Here is a 19,657-nt window from a genome sequence, read left to right on the forward strand (position 1 = left end):
TTTTTGATGTTCCGCTCTGTGGGTGCATTTTATTCTAATGCATGATACAAATAGTCGAGGAAATGTAGCAGGTAAACATGACTGCTTCAGTCAGTCTTTACTACCACACAAAAGACACCGGACCTTTTTTTTGTGTGTGTCAGTTTGCAGAAAAGAAGTACAGTCAGTCTGAATACTTAAATGTGCCAGTCACAATCTTCAGGCTTCTCTCTAATTAGTGCATGGAGAACATTCCCCCTTTTGGGCAGGTACGTATTTGCTAATCAATGCAAATTCTATTTTGACACAAGATTTCAACGTAAGCATTCTGCAGATGTCAATTGAACAATTAAATTTGTGCAAATAAAATGGTGCTGAAATATTTCAGTGCTCTTGTGTGGTGAGGCAGAAATAGATTTGAGTTTTTCTGCCTTCATTAAGATTCCTGATCAGAATGGAAGCCCCCTTCCAGCTCTCGCTCGCTCGCTCGCTCTTGCTCTCGTTACACAGGTTTTGATGTGAAGTTCAAAGCAGCCGCAAATGTATTTTTTATCTGGCGCACATTTTGCTGAGCGTCCTGCCCACACCTTCTATGCAAACCGGATTTAAGGAGAATAGTAATGACTTTGGCCTTATGGGACTCCAAATGACTGAAGTACAAACACGAGCCGTACATCACAGCATCTGCCAATCAAACTGGGCCAGGGCTCGCTCACTCGCTCGGCTAGCAGAGGGAGCCAATAAGTGTGTGTGTGTGCGCGTGTGTGTGTCGAGTCGGACCGAAGCGATGGAAGGATCAAAGCTTTGCAGCCTTGGTGCAGTGCAGAAGCTGCTGCTTCTCTGCATACTTCTCCTCCCCCCTTTGTGCTGTAGAAAGCATTTTCAATGTTAACATATACAAATGAGATCATCTGGAAAAAGTGCATATTTATTGGAATTTAATTTAGGATTAGGAGCAAGTGTGTGTTAAGCGCTATGTAGCATGCAGCTGCAACACTACTAAGCTTTTGGATGCTCTTGCCTAGCCGAGCATCTGTACCGTATTGCTGTTTCCTTGGCTCCCCACAAATGTGACGGATGGAGAACGTGTCCTATTTAAGTCGCGTCTTTCTGTCATTCTGAGTTTCCTGGGATACTTGAAGCAGAGTTGTAGTTCTTTTTTCAAACTCAACTTCCCGTGCTTTGGTTGCTCATTTAAAAACAAACAAACACAACCTAATCCTTCCCTGAAAACGCATTTGGAGAATTTGTTTTGAGTTTTTCTTGGTCCGTTTTATGAAAGTGTTGGCAAAGGATAAAGCAGCACAATTTAAAAACCTCAAGACTGTGCCATATAAATATCAACACAATAATCCATCTCCAACTTAATGTTCAGCAGCCAAAGGGAGAACTGAATTTTCAAGACTTAAATTAACTGTAGTATATTTTCCAAATCTGTAAATGGTTTACAGACATCAGGTCAAAAAAAAACATAACAAGTTTTATACCAATAAATGAGGAACGCAACTATAAGTAGCAATATGTATCGATTGTAATCAATATGCACTATTCCATTTGAAGTTTTGGCCGAATCCAGCATTTTCTGGTTCGTTGAGTCTTTTCAGCTCTCTCACTGTGAGATGTTCCAACCATTGTAGGTGTGCAAAACATGCAGTGTTTTTTCTCTGCTTCTTTTCATCGGGTCTCTGTGTTTTTTTACACGTGCGCCTTTCTTGCAATGATGCTACACAGAGAGCCCTTTCTTCGATACTCGTCCCGTATATACGTATCTGGAAACGTTGCTTTGTTGGGGAAAACACATTTTGGGCACTTTTCCATGGAAAATGTTATTCACCAAGAGTCGTAAATCCTACTTTAATAAGTAAGAGGTCTGGGCAACAGATGAATGTAGCTTGAATGAAAAGAAAAAAAAAACGGTCTAACTTTTCACCAGATGTTTTCTTCAATTTCATTTAATTCACAACAAACATTTTTTTTTTTTTTTTGACTATTCCCGCCAAGAGCGATGTCGAAATCCTAACACATGCACATAAAGGAATGCACGCAATACCTGCGACTTGACTTTTATTGGATGTAAAAGTCTGGAGTAGTAAACCTGTTGGTGCTGAGAGAGAAGCCAGAGCCAACAAATGGCTTTGGAAGTCTTCCATAAATTCTTCAATGTTGTGCCTCTTTTTTAGGTTTGATGGAAATTTCAACGCCAACGTGTCCAAGACCATCTGCTGCGACAGACTGTCCCCCACCGTCAACAGCCGAGCTTTCAACCCCGGAAGAGACCTCAACTCGGGTGCGTGTTTTTTTTTTGCAATTGAAGACTCTTGTAATTGTCATGATTGACATCCTATTGTCGATCTAAAGATGGCAAAGATGTGCAGCATTTGTCCTCATGTTGCTTTCTCGTCTCGTGGCATTTTAATGAGGCCCCGAAACTTTCTTTAATTGCGCCGCCTCACTCACTCACTCCTTCCTTCCTTCCACTGCGAGCGGCAAGAAAATTGCTGGCTTTGTGATGGCTGCTCCATGAGGATAATGTTGACTCTGTGACCCTACGAAAATTCACTTAGTGTCGAGCAAATACAGTTAACCTCGGAGTTTGGAGTTAACGCTGTTTTCTCAGCTTGTCACATGCACACATCCGGCCGGACATGGCGAATCAGAATCATCTTCGTTGGCCAAGTGGTGTTGAAAACGCACAAGGAATTCTAGTTTGCGCCACTCTGGTATTGCAACTGTAATAAAATGAACATTTTTTTTTTTTTTTTTTTTTTTTTTTTAAACGTTTATTTCGAACATTAAAGAAATACAAGAAAAAAATAAAAAATACAGAAAAATGATAACTCCATAGTACAATAGAATATAAAACAAAAAAGATATTGCATTATAATTTTCCTTTATCGTAAAATCATATTTGTTCAAAAAGGGAGTAGAAGGAAGCCTAAGCTTATCTGACTCTACCCCATGTAACTACATGTTTCTATTTAATTCTGTCAAGAAATTGTCCATAGTCAATATATTAAAGAAAAAAAAACCATATATACATTTTATACATATATATATTTATATATATATATATATATATACATATATATATATATATACTATATATTTTCTCATTAAAATACAAAAGCAACTTAAACAACTTCACAGCATGTTACGGTATCCCGTCAATGTTTTGTCCTTATACATTTTTTTAAACTTAGGTAAGGTACTACAGTTCTTTAATTCGTCACTGCTGGTGTTCCATAGTTCCACACCTCTAACTGTTATACAATGTAACTAAGTTTGTTCTCACCAAATCTCTTTTAAACATTTTAAACATCATTTAACATTTAGGACGTGACGCAGAGTTGTGAAGGATACCAGCTGCCCATTATTATTTGATTTCAATGTTTTAATTTGCTAATTGAGTAATTGTTTAGAGACATTTAGAAATCATCTAATGTTGGGCTCTCAACAATAGTTATATTTTATTTTTGTATTCATTCATAAAAACTGATATTATATATTTGCCCAAGAATGTTTTTACTTTGCAAAACAATTCATCAGGTGCTTCTTTGGGTTGGGACGACGAGCAGGTTATTTCTTCGACAAAGCTTTCGGCTTTTCAAAAACGTATAAAGACTATTCTTTGTCTATTGTCCCAGATTTGTTTTTTGTTTTTTCCAGTCTGTACTTTTGTGTCAAATTCCATCCTCGCTTTTCCATTGTTCTTGCTAATGCGTGGTTTGCATCTGCTCTAGTCTTTAGTCATGTTTATGATCTTCGCTTCATCTGGATGTTTCAATGACCAACTCACATGCCTTTTTTTCCTTTTTAAAAACTTTTATAGTCTAGTTGGAAGGCATGTTTTTAACCAGAGGCAAAAATTTGCTGCATGCCATCACATTGATTTCACGCCACCATTACACAACTTGGCCTGTACTTTTGGAATGACATCATCGGTCCCACCAAGCCAATGCTTGTCTTCTTTCTGCAGTGTTGGCGGACAATCTCAAATCCAACCCAGGGATCAAGTGGCAGTACTTCAGCTCCGAGGAGGGCATCTTTACAGTGTTCCCGGCCCACAAGTTCCACTGCAAAGGGAGTTATGAACACCGCAGCAGGTACAACACCAACTTTGTATGTATCTTTTGTTGGCCACACTTGTCTTCCTTCCTCTTCCTCACACACTTCCTTCCTTCCTTCCTCCCTCTATTTTGTTTTTGGTATTCCTCTTGATTCCTTGCCCTGTCACACCCAGTGCTCCTCCTCCCTCCCTCCCTCCCTCCCTCCCTCCCTCCCTCCCTCCCTCACATTGCTGCTTCTGCGCCCGCCTCCACCGCTGCTCATCATCGCCATCTGCCAAAGCATCTCCTTCTCTTTGCTTTTAGCCATCCAGTGTCACCCAGTGTCTGTATTTGTCTTTTTGCTGCAACCTGGGGGGGGGGGGTGGCTGGCGTGCTGGCGGCACGCTGGCGGCATGCTCCGCTCCTTGACCAAACATACCCTTGGCAGGAATGTGGCTGGGTACCACAGTGGAATTTCACACCTCCACTGTTGTGGTTTTTATTTGAGTGCCACTGAAAGAGCTCTCTTTCAATTGCGTCCTTCACCTTTTTCACACTTGCTTGGGGTCAAAGGTGCTTTGAGAAATTCTTTTGTTTTTCTTCAGGCTCATAAAGTGGCACATATCCGCAAGTGCGATTGTGTTCCTTTTCTTGCTTTGACTGTGAATGAGGCTTTGTTGAGTACATGACTCCACTTCTCCACCCTGTGTTATTGTCCACAGACCACACACACTGAGCTAACCCTTTAGCCTCCCAAATCCCTTGCACTCTACCCAGCTGTTATGAGCACATAGCGACACACTGAATGAAAAGCAGAGAAAAAATGATGCAGAAATATATTTGATATCTAGAAATCTATTTTAAGTTCAACCTACATTGCCTTTTGACTGAATGTGTGTATTTCCCACAGGCCGGTATATGTGTCTGCAGTGCGTCCTCAATCGAAACATATTGTTGTGATGGTGGATCACGGCGCATCTGTTACTGAAACTCAACTTCAAATCGCCAGAGACTCTGCACTGGTTATCCTCAATGCAATCGACGAACACGACAAGGTACGAGCCTGTATGAAATGAGTGTTGTTCTCCTTGGTGTAACGGTGGGTGCCTCTATCATTGCCGTCAAGATCGCCGTTCTGTCAGTGGCCGAGATGGTCCGCTCCTGCTCTCTGGACCAGTGCTACAAGAGTTTGCTTTCTCCGGCCACCAGCGAGACCAAGAGAAAGATGAGCACCTTCATCTCCAACATCAAGTCCTCTGATGGCACCACGCAACACGCCGTGGGTTTCCAGAGGGCTTTCCAGCTTCTCCGCAACACCAGCAGCCTCAGCAAGCCTCAGAGCGCCAGTAAGAGAATAACTCTGCGGGATTGCAAACAAGCTTCTTATCTGCCATTTGTGCTCAGCCACAGACATGGTTATCATCTACCTGTCTTCTGGGATTACATCTCGAGAGTCATCAGAGCCGGAGAAGAAAGCCACGCTGAGTGCGGTCAAAGAAGAGAACAGACACTTCAACAACTCTGTCATGATCCTCACGTATGCACTCATGAATGGTGAGTTCACCACTTACTAAGTGACCTCTGGAAAACAAAGTATTAGTCCCTTCCACACAAACAAGGGGGCAGATATAAATAATGCATTTTACTATGTTCATTTTCATTTATTCGTTCGAACTTAAAGCTATTTTGGCACAGTATGCTGGAAAGTAAAGCAGCAGACATTGATTCGACTCAATCACGACCAATGGAATAATTCAAACAACCTCCCTAAATTTCCCGAATAATTTGTGCATGACACACGTGTCGCAGCAACATGCTACTTTGTGCGTTGAGAGCAGACTGGATGATAGCGAAGTGCTCGGAAACCTCAAAGGCCTTTTTGTTTTGTCTCTGTGCGATTCCTTTTCCTATTTTATTGTCCATGCTGCCCTTGTAAGTGCCTCCTCTCTCTGCAACGCACATACGCTGCATGCATTAGCAAACAAATCATTTTTGCACCCGGGGAATGTAAATGAGGTCCATCTAAGAGGAGAGCGAGTGGGGCTTCAAAGGACGCATGGCTCATTGTGCTTGTGTGTGACTGACAGAGGACCTCGCCAATTTAAAGAGGTCTGGGATGAAAAGGAAGCAAACATCTATCATCCTGAATTTTATTAGCGATGCATGTGCTCGAGCTCACGCGGAGATTCTTCATTCAGGTTTGTGAGCCGTGCTGGCTGAAAAATCCTCACTGTGCTAAATAGCCAAGGCCACAATTGGATCATTTTCCAACATTAGGTCTGGCTCCTTGAAGATCTTCATTGTTTACTCTGTCAGCAAGAGTTGTGTTCATCTGACATTGCCACCCGTGATGACTTTGCCTTGCACGATGAGCCGCAGACGAGCCTCGGCATTAATTAGGGATTTTGGGCTAATCCTGTCACTGACTGGATTGGGGCACACATTCTGCTCTCCGTCGGAGGTGCCAACTCACTGTTCCAGGTGACAGCCGCGGCAGTGGTGGTTATCCCGTCCGGCTACATTTAATGACCTTCAACCGTACATTTCCACTGTCGGCTCTACGCTTCCATCCATTTGGCGTTTTGTCTACATGTAGTAATGATCTCGTATTGTTGTTAACGCTGCCTGAATATCTGTCCGCAGAGGGAATCACAGGTCTGAAAGAGCTGGCCTTCCTGCGAGACCTCGCTGAGCAGAATTCCGTAAAGTACGGCGTGGACCGTTTTCCCGTGGCGTCGTCATCTGGCTCAGCCGCAGTGGCGCCCGTGATGCCCGTCGTGAAGGGCAGCATGATGGTGCTCAACCAGCTCAGCAACCTGGAGACCACGGTGGGCCGTTTCTATATCAACCTGCCCAACCGCATGATCGACCTGGTCCGCTTCAGTCTGCCTTACGCCGACCCCATGGGAGACGGTGCGTACAAAGTGACAAATAAATGATCTACGTATTTTGCTGCACATTTGCTAACTGCAAACATGACAGTAGATTTCATTTACATACGTGTTTGTGTTGCGAATGCTCGGGGCTAAACGTAACCACAAGATGAGATGCCACTGATTTGAAACGTTGTCTTTCTTCAGGCTTTATCATGACCGTGAGTCGGCCGTGTTATTTCGGGAACCTGCTCCTGGGTGTGGTCGGAGTGGACGTCAACCTGGCCTACATTTTGGAGGATGTCACATATTATCAAGACTCTTTGGCGTCGTACACCTTCCTCATTGACAACAAAGGTCAGTCCAAACAAAATCTGGTCGCACGACATTTGAATCAGTTCTTTTTTTCCTGGTGTCATCCCAATAGTCCAGAGGCCATATTTGTATGGTGTGATGTAAGACAAGTCATTTATTTCTGAAGCACCTTGGAGACCATGTCCTCATTTTTCCTACAGTTTGGCAGGAAATTCAAATCTCTTTTTTTTTTTTTTTATGTGGGGTGTTGCATAAGCGCATTTTGTTTTTCCCAGGTTATACCCTGATGCACCCATCACTAACGCGGCCTTACCTGATGACCGAGCCCCCCCTTCACACAGACATTATCCACTATGAGAACATTCCTGGATTCCATGCGGTGCGACAGAACATCCTCAAGTGAGAATACTTGCAGTACTTGAGGGGAAAAGGTGAGCGTCCATCTGCTGTTTATTGACGAATGCCACGTACTTCCCGCAGCCTCCCATTGGGCAGTCAGGTGATTGCTGTTCCAGTCAACTCATCGTTGTCGTGGCACACTAACCGGCTCAGAGACAACAGCAAAGATGCGTACAATGTCAGCTACGCTTGGAAGCTGGTACGTAGGTGACGCAGGAGAACACGGTCTGCATCGATTGCGTTAACATTCTGAAGAGATTCCAAAATCCAATCTTGTTTTAGGTCCAGGACACGTCGTTCATCCTGTGCATCGTGTACGTGCAGCCAGAGATTCCAGTCAAACAGCTGAAAAATCTCAACACGGCACCCAGCTCCAAGCTGCTGTACCATCGTTTGGACTTGTTGGGTCAGCCCAGCTCTTGCCTCCATTTTAAACAGCTTGCGTCCGTCGGTAAGACCCGGCTCAATTCCCCACAACTCCAAATGTTTTTGTGTGTGTGTGTGTGTGTGTGCCGCTATGGGCTCTGAATAGCTCTCCGTCCGTCCCTCCCTTTCTTTGCCTTTCCTTTCTCAGAATCCCCCACAGTGATGCTGGCAGCTGGTAGCTTCTCATCTCCCTATGAGCACCTCAGCCAGCCAGAAACAAAGCGCATGGTGGAGCACTACACAGCCTATCTGAGTGATAACACTCGGCTCATCGCCAACCCAGGCCTCAAGGTAAATAAGAAGGGGAAAAAAACACTGTAATCCAAATATTTGTATTCATCACGAATAGCGCGACACTCAATTAGTGTGTGGCTGCAGAAGAGCGAGGAGAGATTTACCTAGAGTGATTCTAATGTCATGAAGCTCTACATCTTTTAAGTTGGGGACAAAAGCCCCATGCCGTTTTGGCAGTCTGTTTGCATTCCTGGTGTGGGGGTGATGTGATGGAGTAAGGGCTTTCAACTGTCTTCAAGGAAAAACCTCCGGCCAGTGGGCCAGGTCCAGTCGCTGCAGTGACTATTTTGGGACTAATTTCTGAATGTACTCGTCATTATTTGCACAAAAAACAACTTGAACAATTTGGAATAGTTATTCAAAGCTTATTAAGTCACAACTTATCCGACCGACCTTTTTTTTGTGGCAAATCTCAAAAATGAAATGTTTGTCTTCAGCTGTTGCCCTTCTTGTCTCCATCCTACTGCAGTCCTCTGTCAGGAACGAGGTTATGGCGACCAGTCACGTCACGGATGAGTGGATGACACTAATGGAAATGAGTAGCCTCAACTGCTACATTGTGCGCCGTTACATAGCAACGCCCAGTGGGGTGCTCCGGATTTACCCTGGATCATTGATGGACAAAGCCTTTGACCCCACCCGCAGACAATGGTGAGGCTTACTTTGAATGGAGCCAAGGGGCAAGTTTCTATTGGGGGGGGCTGAATGTGTGCAATCATTTGCAGTCATTCTTGTGTCAAGATGTTTTTAACTCATTTTAATGAATGCCGCTCTACCATCTACTGTAGAAAAATACTGCCATGTGGACTCATATCGTTTCTTTAATGTTTGATCCTAATTTGCCAAATATGCAACCTGTTCCTTTTGCTGTTTTGTGTACCAGGTATCAGCACGCTGTGGCTAACCCAGGCCTCATCACCTTTACCGGGCCTTACTTGGATGTGGGCGGCGCAGGCTATGTTGTTACCATCAGCCACACCATCCATGCATCCAGGTAAGAAGATGGAGGGAGGGAGGGAGGGAGGGATGGATGGATGGCCCACTTTGAAAAAGAATTTCACTCATCTCGCCTGATTGAGTCAACTCCAAAATGTAGTCCTAAATGTTGAGTTTCCAGAATGCAAATGTGATGGGGTTTATTGAGGGCAAATGAAGATGTTTTTGTGCCCCTGGTTTTCCTTCTCTAGCTCGCAGATGGCCCCAGGCTATGCAGTTGCAGTGATGGGGATAGACTTTACCCTTCGCTACTTCTATAAAGTTCTGCTGGACCTGCTTCCCATTTGCAACCAGGACAAGGGAAACAAGATCAGGTGGGTAGGCAGTCAGTCACCTGGGTGTCTCTGGTTCTGTTCTTTTTTTTTTTTTTTCTTCTTCCTGAGTTTCTTCTGTTTTGTGCATGAGTGAATTTACAAGAGAAGAGATAAGCTGATTATCTCTTTGGAGATGAGCCTTTCTGTATCATCTGCCCCACATACTTTCTTTGGGGTTTCTGCCTTTATTTATTTTGACTTTATCTGATGCTTTCACTCCCTCCTCCCTTTCTGTCTCCCAGCTGCATATCTTTTCCCGACGTCCTTTGTGTTGTCGTTCAGAGGGCCATATAAAACCGGATTAACGGAGAGAGGCTCTGGTGTAGAGGATCCGGCACAATGAGTCCAATTAGTTGCTGGGTCCTGTGAGAGGAGGAGGGATAAAACAACCTAGCATGTATTCTTTTGACTGCATATGACCGTAATCACATAAGTGGAAGCTTCAATTGCCTAATACCGTAGCTTGTACATATATTTAAGCCTTTAAGAAATGTTACTACTGTGCAGTTATTTTTTTTCTTCATATGTTTCTTTCTAAATGTTTAGAATCCCACAGCATAATAATAATAAGCAATGATTAATTGTATGTGAAAAAAAGTCATGACATGATCTATCTATCGATCTCTATAAAATATGTGTGTGTCTTGTAGGTGCTTTATAATGGAGGACAGAGGTTACTTGGTGGCCCATCCTACTCTCATTGACCCAAAAGGTCATGCCCCTGCAGAGCAACAGCACATCACACACAAGGTAAAAAAAAACATCCATCGTTTGTACTGTTTGTCTTCACTAGAACACAAATTGAAACTCTCTCTTTGTGGCGTACAGGCTCACTAATCTGGTTTGCTTTTTTACGTCAGGAGCCACTGGTTGCCAATGATATACTGAACCACCCCAACTTTGTCAAGAAAAACCTGTGCAACAGCTTCAGTGATCGCACCGTGCAGCGCTTCTACAAGTTCAACACGAGCATCATGGTAAGGACGCCTTTGTAAGGCCATGTGATGCTGCCATCGTGTAGTCATCGAAGGTAGTGCAACTGTGACTTGAGCTTCCATGAATTGGTCCAGTGTTTGTATTTGCTGTGGATGCTGTTAACGCTTTTCATATTGATATGGAGCCCTCCTGTCATCCTCAGGGCGACTTAACCAACCTGGTCCACGGCAGCCATTGCTCCAAGTATCGTTTGACCCGGATACCTGGCACCAACGCCTTTGCCGGTATCGTCAATGAGACGTGTGACTCTCTGGCCTTCTGCGCTTGCAGCACAGTGGACCGCCTTTGTCTCAACTGCCACAGGTATGCCACAGGTACCCTGGTGACCTCATACCCAAGTTTCAAGTGCACACATGCTTGTGTTGATGCCATTGCAGAAAGCCTTTCCCCTCCCCTCACAAAAGTATTTTCATTTGACATTTTAGAATGGAGCAGAATGAGTGCGAGTGCCCATGCGAGTGCCCTCTTGAGGTGAATGAGTGTACTGGCAACCTCACCAATGCTGAAAACAGGTCAGTAGCGCTGATCCACACATTTCACTTGATCTTCAACCTCTGCAACTTTATTGGAGTTACAAAATGTACTTGCTTTTGTCCATTCATTATTGACATTTATACCTGCAAGTACACAGCTGTTTCGATAATGCAGAAGTAATAATTAAAAAAAAAACATTTCATACTGCTTGACATTTCAGGACTGTTTTGGAGAAAATTGTATTTGGCGTGTGATGAGGCAGAGGAAATATTCGACTTGTAGATTTGAAATAGCACATGACTATAGTTATTATTCTCGTGTCAAATCGTGATTTTAAGATTGTTTGATTTGCCTCCTGCTGTTGCCTGCATTTGCTTTGTGGACGCATGTGCTCGTTTAAATGTCAAGAGTTTTCGGGGTGTTTCTTAATTGACTGTTCTGACTTCTTCTGTCTTTGCTTCTGTAGCTGTCTCCTTTCTTTCTGCCCAACTGTCCATCCATCATTCAGTGTCTGTCACGTCTTTGCTTTCACCCAGCACCTTTCATCAGGCAGTGTCACGTCCGCCCTCGCTTTCAGCAAGATGTGCAATTAAATCTTTTTTTTGTCTTCAGATACGTACTTCCCCCCTCCTCCTCGTCCTTTTGTTAGTCAAGTAACAGTTGCTGTCATTTTTGGGAGCCCTTTTGCACAAATTGACACAAAAAAGACAACAATTGGAGCAACATATTTCATGCTGAATGTATTTTGTGTCTTGCATTTGACAGAAATCCTAGCTGCGAGGTGCATCAGGAACCAATCACTTTGAATGTGATCGATCCCAGTCTACAGGAGACGCTGCCTCAATGTGTCAACACTCGCTGCAGCCAGAGATACAGCAGCAGGTGAACACACACACAAAATAAAATAAAAAAGTGCCACGCCGTTAGGGGGCGCTATAATACTTCTTTGGTACATGTATTTGGCCAATCGGAAGCATATAGATATAGTATCATGTGGAAACAGCAAAAGAAGAAATTGTGAAGATCATTTTGGGGATCCAACCCAAACTGGAGTTTTTCTTGTTGATTGCCAACAATGCCATATGAATAATAAGAATGACGTGTTCGGTTTCAGCGACTGCTTTGGTGTTTTGGACTGTGAATGGTGCATGGTGGACAGCGATGGCAAGACCCATCTGGACAAGCCGTACTGCGCCCTGCAGAAGGAGTGCTTCGGGGGCATTGTCGGTGCAAAGAGTCCATATGTGGACACCATGGGCCTCCTTGGTGAGTCAGTCATAATTTGGGATTTTCACAACTCTCCAGGCAGTAACAATGAACAACACTCTAAATTTGACGGTGCTGCAGAAATGTGTTTGTAGAGCACAGATATGCAATAAACGGCTCTTGCTCTTGTTTTTTTCCTTTCCTTGGAGGTAAATTGGCCATTCGCCTAGACCTAGCTGATGTTTTTTAGTCAGCTAAAAGCGATGCAAGTGCAAAGTGGACTTGCAGCTCCACAATCTTGGTTCTGTGTTCTTCTGGCTTGTTGCCACATCTCAAAGGCTTTCTAACTAACTTCTGACCGGCACCATGTACGTATGTGCTTCAGATGAGGAGGTGGCATCTTTGAACATGATCAAGAGTGCCCCTGTGGGTCCGGTTGCCGGGGGTATCATGGGATGCATCATGGTGCTGGTATTGGCTGTGTATGCGTACAGACATCAGATCCACAGGCGCTCGCACCAGCACATGTCGCCACTGGCAGCACAAGGTACTTTGTGGAGGGGGGGGGGGGGGTATTGAACTCTAAGGACTTACAAATAAATGATCCAAGTTGCAGTGTTCTAATTGGCCTTTATGCACATGGTTAGCTTCTAAAGCAAATACTGCCTTGCCAGAGAAAGTTTGATGCTCAATTTTGTCTTGTCTTGTGTGTACATACATTTGCTGAGCAATTGTTTTCAGATCTGTCTGTTTTAGCCATTGTTGCATTTGTGGTATTGCTGGAGCGAGTGTGTCTCTAACACTAATTGGTTGTCAGTGTTTTTGAAAGATGCCTGGCTTTTATGCAGTGTGACGCGTCGTCACACAGTTTCACACTGAATCTATTTGACATTCTAATTCCATTTTCTGATGCACCCCGTTGTACCAGAAATGTCGGTGAGAATGTCCAACCTGGATAATGACAGAGATGACAGGGATGACGACAGCCACGAGGATCGAGGCATCAGTAAGTTATGTTTGCGCTGTCACTTCACTTGACGGTGAGGATTTATCATACCTGATGGCTTGGCGGGCCTTCCAACCAAACTAACTGCACAAAAGCCATTTTGCTCAATGTGCGTGTGTGTGTGTGTGTGTGTCTCCTCTAAATTCTGTGTGTGCTCTTCTTACTTTTAGTAAGTAATACTCGATTTATTGCTGCGGTGATCGAGAGGCACACCCACACTCCGGAAAGACGCCGGAGGTACTGGGGACGATCTGGTACAGAAAGTGACCATGGTATGATACCTCATTTCATCGTTCGTTGACACGAAAACACAATGACACATCTTTTCGTCACACGCCTCTCAGTCAACTATGCAGTTTTTGTGTGCTATATATTTTTTAAGTTTGAGTTTTAGCTGTCATACTTGTGTTGACTGACTTCAGCACCAATGGGTGGACAGCGACACTCCGAAATGCCAATGGAAAAGGCAGTGACCCTAATAATGAAGTACTGTTACTGGTGTCCATCACCTAATATGCAATAGGGCAGAAACGTGCGTCATCCATCTTGATCATTTATCTCGTTTGACTCGAGTGGAAATCAGCATCCCGCACTGAAGATACAGACTTTTGGGGGACATATTTGATCCGGGAGCTTATTAAAGTGCAAACGTGAAGGTACTTTATGTTTGCACTGTTCTTTTCATGGCAGTATTTTATTTTTAATCACGTCCTATTGCGAGTGCTTCTGGCATTTACTGGGTGTGGGCGGATGGACAGTTCCTTTCACGTGGGCTCTTCACGCACGCCCACGTAAGGCATGGCTACAGAGCCATCTCTGCTCGTTGTTGCGTAACGGATGATGACGGAACAAACGCTGAAGATGAGTGTGTTCTCTGAATATGTAACACAAAATGCAATCACAATGCATGGCTTGCATTTAGATACGTAGCAAGTTGTTGATACGTTCTCACTCTTCACACTGCTCCACATGGGAATCAATGGTAGAGTAGGCGATGATCGTTCAGCGGCTCACTCAAGGACGCTTCCTCTCACCGCTTTCCCCAAGATGCGAAAATGACGAAAGATGAGACATCTGAGTGCAACACAAAGGCGACAAGGAAGATGATTCTGAAAGAATAGAGTGAGAGAAAGTGTGGGTGTTGTTAGTCCATCAGGGATAAGAAGCAAATACAGGACCAAGTTGACACTTTCAAGTGGCTACTTCTCTGCACTGACTCAAAGGTGTCCTCCTACACCAAGCTACTCTTAACTATTGCCTTGGAGTCATCTGCTGGGAATAACGCTAAAGGATCAAATGATGTTTTATTTCTAGTGCTGTCAAGCGATTAAAATATTTAATACATTTTTGTGTATCGTTAACTCGGTTATAAAAAAAAAATCTCAATTTTTTTTCTTTTCCCCGGATCCATGATCTCAGCAATTTTAGCGATATTGCAGGCGGGGGATCGCTGTAGTATTCATTCGATTCTTCACGTGCAGGCTACAGCACCATGAGCCCTCAAGAGGACAGCGAGAATCCGCCCGGTAACAACGACCCGCTTTCGGCGGGCGTGGATGTCGGAAACCACGACGACGACCTGGACCTGGACACCCCACCTCAGACGGCGGCCTTACTCAGCCACAAATTCTACCCCTACCGACACACGCACACACACCATCACCCACTCCACACGCACCACCTCCAAGCCGCCGTCACGGTTCACAGCGTGGATGCGGAATGCTGATCCGTGATTTACAAAACGTGCTGATTCAGACACTTGATTGCGCTCAGCATCGCTGCCAATAATTTGACTTTTCCACAGACCTGAACTCAATAAGTGTTGTCTTTTTTTACACACTGAAAATAAGCCAACTATTTTTATTTGTTTTCTGAAGGAATCCATCCTTCTGGACTCTTTTAAGAGCAAGCTTAAAAACCATTTTATGGAAGTTCATTGGAATAACTGGAGGCGTGTAAACCTGAGAACAAGCTTCATTTCCCCACGGAGGGCCAACGCAAAGCAACAGTTTGCTGGCTAGAAAGCCGAGCCACCAAGTTCTTACTTGTCGTCACTACTGGATCACAGGACTACCTTCTAAGCAAAAAACATACTTCACAAATAGATAAACACTACAAAGGTCAAAGATTTTCCTCCAAAAATATATTTATTCAAGTTTGCCAAACAGATACAAGAGCCACATTGGGTCATGTGATATTTGTTTGCACGTACATATTGTTGCATTCTCTTCACTCGGTGTGTCTTGTAAACAGCGAGCCTTAATCACGTGCTGAGTGATAGCAATTCAAAAAGGACAGACATTTGTTTCTTCCGTGACCTTAACATCCAGCTTCAGGTCCATGTACAACGTGGACTTGAAGCTGGATGTCAAAGTTCTTGGATAAACGGCTTTCCGTAATTGAACTGGAACTAACGCAACGTTCTTTGTAAGTTGGCAGCCTTTGGAGTGTTTCCTTTCCACTACGAGCTGAACACTTCCAGACGCTGTTGAATATTGGCTGTGTCCTGACACAGACACAGTGTGTGCAGAATTATACCGGACTTGAATGCCCAAGTTGGGAAGTCCCTGTTGTTGAAGAAGGATGGGAGAGAGAGAGAGAGAGAGAGAGATGCTGCTGTTTTACACAGGAGATAGATGCCTGTCTGATATCTCCTATGTGCTTAACCACTCAAAGTGTGCGTGGATTTTTTTTTATTTTTTTTTATGTGAGGACAATTCTCTGCATGGTCCACACAGGAAAAGTGACGGGAAGAATTTATGTTTACTGTTTGTTTGCGTGCGTGTGTGCATTTTCAATGAATGAATTATTTTCCCTCAAGTTTATTAATCCACTTAGAGTTTTCCTCCTGATGAAGAGTAACATGACCCCATCTGCGCTCAGTGGCGTTGATGTTTTTTTTTTTTCTTTCGAGATTCTTTATGTACGTAGTGTAAAGGGAGAATCATCTATCACTGCATATATTGTTGCCAAGTATGCCTGGAAATGATCCTCTGATGTTTGAGTTGATATGGAAACGTGTTGTCTCGCTATATTAAGGAGGCCTTGGATAACTTTTAGGTTTATTTTTCTTGAGGTCCATATTGGATGGAACTCGGTACTTGGAAGAATTCATACTTACTCACTTTTACATGAGACTTGTTGATTTATTGTCAAAGCTCCCAAAAGTTCTCGTAGGTGTGGAAATAAAACAACGGTACATTTTGATGCAGATGAATTTAGAAGCCGAAGCGTGGTATTCTACTGTGAGCAATGCAAACAAGCCTTTCAAGCTACATTTATTTTCCTTATTGTGGTGTGCATCTCTGGAAAGTGGAAAATAATTGACACGCACTTGAGTTCGAAGTAGGAAGGGCCACACTGATGGGACACACAAAATACAATCATTTTGCAAGAACAGCATAAATTGAAGGGGATTTTCTTCACAATGTAATGTAAGGACATCCTTTTATTATTTTTTTTACGTTTTACAAGAATATAGCCACAATATTAAGAGCATAAACCTATAACTGACTTTTCCCAAACCTCTCACTGTAACATAAAAATGTTGCTCTTAATATTAAGACTTTGTTCTCCTAACTGTGACCCCAGTACATGGACCCGTTTCCTTCTTACTAGCCAGCCGCACTACTCGTACTCACTGAGTGTTTGGACGTCAGTTTACAAGTCTCAATTCCAGTCCACGCAGACTTCCAGGGCAATTACTCTACCTGGTATTTTTGTGTGTGTAATTTATGTTTTGACAAGAATCATTTAGGTTTTTGTGTTTGGGCATTTTTTTATTTGATTTTTAACAGTATTCAGCAGCTGTTCTATATGCCGTGTGTACAGGCGTAACAAGTCACGTACTGAAGGATGTACATCACCCTCTCCCCCTCCCCTCCTGTACTGTATCATCTAAACTTATCAAATTGAGATTTATTGCAATGTGAATGTGATAAAGTTGCTTTTACAGATGTGTTGTCTTTCCTTTTTGGAAATACACTTCACCCTCCAGAGTAGAATGCTTTTTCTCCCACCCAGCAATGTTGTTATCGGATGCTCAGGCCTTTGTGAGCAGGAAAAAAAAAAAAAAAAAACTTTGTTTGCTGGAAATATTTCGTTTTTTGACACTGGCCTTGGAACTTTTCTGGCACATATGGCCTGTAGCAATTCTTTCTCGTTTCTGTTTCTTCATCTTCTGTTCCTTATAATGAAAGCGTAATTTAGTATTTTTTTGTTTGCTTTTATGAGAGTTGAATGAGATCATATCGATTAATTGTCAACAAATCAACTCTCAAATGAGTTGCCTCATGATTAAGAATCAAGTAAATGTTTTGAGATCATTTTGAACTCAATATTGTTCAAATGTGATTTCAGGTTCCCAAAAGCGTCATCTGTGCGTCTGTGACTCGTTAAGTGTCTTTTCAATTTCATTAGTTTGTCAAGCACTGTTGGCCAGGCTTAGCTCCTGGCCATTTCCAAGCAGCACATCTGATGAATAGATTGTACTCCTTCTAAGGCTTCCAAATCATGGAGGAAACTCAACTCGGCCACTCGTATCTATCTGTAATCCACCCAAAAGCTCATTTTTTTTCTTTGAATGCTGGAGGCTTGGGCTTTTCCTCAGCTTTGATAGCTTCATTTGCAAGCCTGTCACCATATACGTATCAATCAGGGAGGCGGCTGTTGCGATTTAACTGGCAATGCTGATATCGTTTCTTTATTTGGCCTCTTCCGCTTTTTGCAGAAGCTCTCAAACATGTTTGCTTTTTTCATTTCATCAGAAAAGGGTTTCGTTGGGCCACTGCACAGTAACGCTATGGCTGTGGTGCTCAGGGAGCCACACAAAAGAATGTTCTCGCCTTCTCTGCCGTCACCGCTACTTTGCCAAGCAAAGGCGGTAAATTAGAGCACAGAGCTCAGTGTCCAAGAGCCCTTGGGTCATTTCACTCTGCTCTGCCAGCAAGTACAGCAGGCGTGCATATTTCCCAGCCCTACTTTTCCAAAGTCGCCCGCCTCGAGTGATCATGCCGTGCAAGCCTTGCCTCTATCAAATATTTGTGATCATCAGTTATTCCATTGAGTAAAATTGTATCACCCCTTGTCATTAAGGTTTGTGATTGTGCTGATGAGCACTGAAATGAGGGCATCAATTGGACAGGGAACATGTGTTCAGGTCAGCTTTTTTTAATAGGCCACAAGCCCCTGCGTTGCTTTTACAAGAAAGTCACAGTAGAAAAGAGAAGCCCCTGACAAAGGCAATTTTCCATCCCGTACTAGCGTACAAAGTGAACAGTGGACGTCACCCAGCGCCCGCCCGGATACATTAGCCATCAACTCCTCCACGCAAGAACCACTTTGCCACTCAGAGTTCACTGTGGGCTCTTTGCCTTCCCGACGCCCACCAAGCGCGCACACACACACACCAGGTGCCACTCCGCTACTCGGCTCACCCACGCTTTCACGCTCTCAGTCCCGGTGAGCATTTTCCTCCAACCACCCACCCACCCACCTACTTCCAAACGCTACGAATCAATGGCTGACGGGCTCAAACAGCGACAGTGCTCTGCTTTCTAAAATTGTTGAAGGACTAACAAGCTTTTCTACTCCATTTGTCAAGCATTTCCAGTTTTACTTGATATGATGATATGTATGTCCAAACACTTTCCCAGATGCAGTTTAGGTAAGGATTCAGTTGAGTTCTTTTATTGTTCTGAACGTGAGTTCCGTGGGGAAATGTGAAAACAACACTGATTGCCTCATAGGAATTATTTTCAAGCACTTCCAAAAATCAGCCTGTGTGACCAAATAGTCCTCGCCTGCTTGTCAGAGAGCAAATGCTCAATGATTCATGTCCTCCAATCTGTCAAGCAAGATCTTGCTGTTTAATATCCTTCTTGGATGTAATGCAGCATAGCATATGTGGCTCTTGTTGAGAAAAAGGAGATCTTACCAAGCGGTAGATGAGAATGGAATCAACCTTCTTGCCAGGAAAAGACATTTTTATCATTTGATTCATATCGACTAAATATGTTCATATCTGTCTTTTTATATCATTATTTTGCAATATCTTCCTCGTATGCCGATGCCTGACTTCCTGTCTGGCTTGTGTGATTTCTTCAGCCTCGTGAAAATCTTTGCGCGGAATCCGAAGAACATAGAAATGCTTTCTTTTCTTTGCAGGCTGCTCCATATCCATCCCGTAGTCAGTGTGAACTGGGCATGGCTCGCCAATGTAGTGAAGATTCACTGTGCTCCACGCTATGGGCTCTGCAAGCAGCTTGGACTCGAGGCCGAGCAACATGAGACGGCCAAATGCCTGCAGGTACGCATATGCGCTTGCCTGGTGAG

The 19,657-nt window shown here is 43.6% G+C and overlaps 1 protein-coding gene across 1 annotated transcript in view; it reads left to right on the plus strand.

Moving 5' to 3' along the window:
* Positions 1–16,542, plus strand: part of cachd1 (cache domain containing 1) — a 30,079-nt gene extending 13,537 nt beyond the window's left edge. The window contains exons 4-27 of the mRNA XM_037249235.1: positions 2,160–2,266; positions 3,956–4,082; positions 4,936–5,080; positions 5,152–5,371; positions 5,430–5,579; positions 6,669–6,938; positions 7,106–7,255; positions 7,489–7,612; positions 7,694–7,811; positions 7,895–8,063; positions 8,187–8,329; positions 8,802–8,983; positions 9,216–9,326; positions 9,520–9,642; positions 10,293–10,392; positions 10,503–10,619; positions 10,781–10,941; positions 11,064–11,150; positions 11,878–11,994; positions 12,227–12,378; positions 12,704–12,865; positions 13,247–13,324; positions 13,495–13,596; positions 14,806–16,542. Coding sequence (XP_037105130.1) covers positions 2,160–2,266; positions 3,956–4,082; positions 4,936–5,080; positions 5,152–5,371; positions 5,430–5,579; positions 6,669–6,938; positions 7,106–7,255; positions 7,489–7,612; positions 7,694–7,811; positions 7,895–8,063; positions 8,187–8,329; positions 8,802–8,983; positions 9,216–9,326; positions 9,520–9,642; positions 10,293–10,392; positions 10,503–10,619; positions 10,781–10,941; positions 11,064–11,150; positions 11,878–11,994; positions 12,227–12,378; positions 12,704–12,865; positions 13,247–13,324; positions 13,495–13,596; positions 14,806–15,050 — 3,460 coding nt within the window. The 3' untranslated portion in view covers positions 15,051–16,542. The remainder of the gene's footprint in view (positions 1–2,159; positions 2,267–3,955; positions 4,083–4,935; positions 5,081–5,151; positions 5,372–5,429; positions 5,580–6,668; positions 6,939–7,105; positions 7,256–7,488; positions 7,613–7,693; positions 7,812–7,894; positions 8,064–8,186; positions 8,330–8,801; positions 8,984–9,215; positions 9,327–9,519; positions 9,643–10,292; positions 10,393–10,502; positions 10,620–10,780; positions 10,942–11,063; positions 11,151–11,877; positions 11,995–12,226; positions 12,379–12,703; positions 12,866–13,246; positions 13,325–13,494; positions 13,597–14,805) is intronic.
* Positions 16,543–19,657: the final 3,115 nt, after the last annotated feature.

The sequence above is a fragment of the Syngnathus acus genome, chromosome 4 (genome assembly GCF_901709675.1).
Source record: "Syngnathus acus chromosome 4, fSynAcu1.2, whole genome shotgun sequence".
Lineage (NCBI taxonomy): Eukaryota > Metazoa > Chordata > Actinopteri > Syngnathiformes > Syngnathidae > Syngnathus > Syngnathus acus.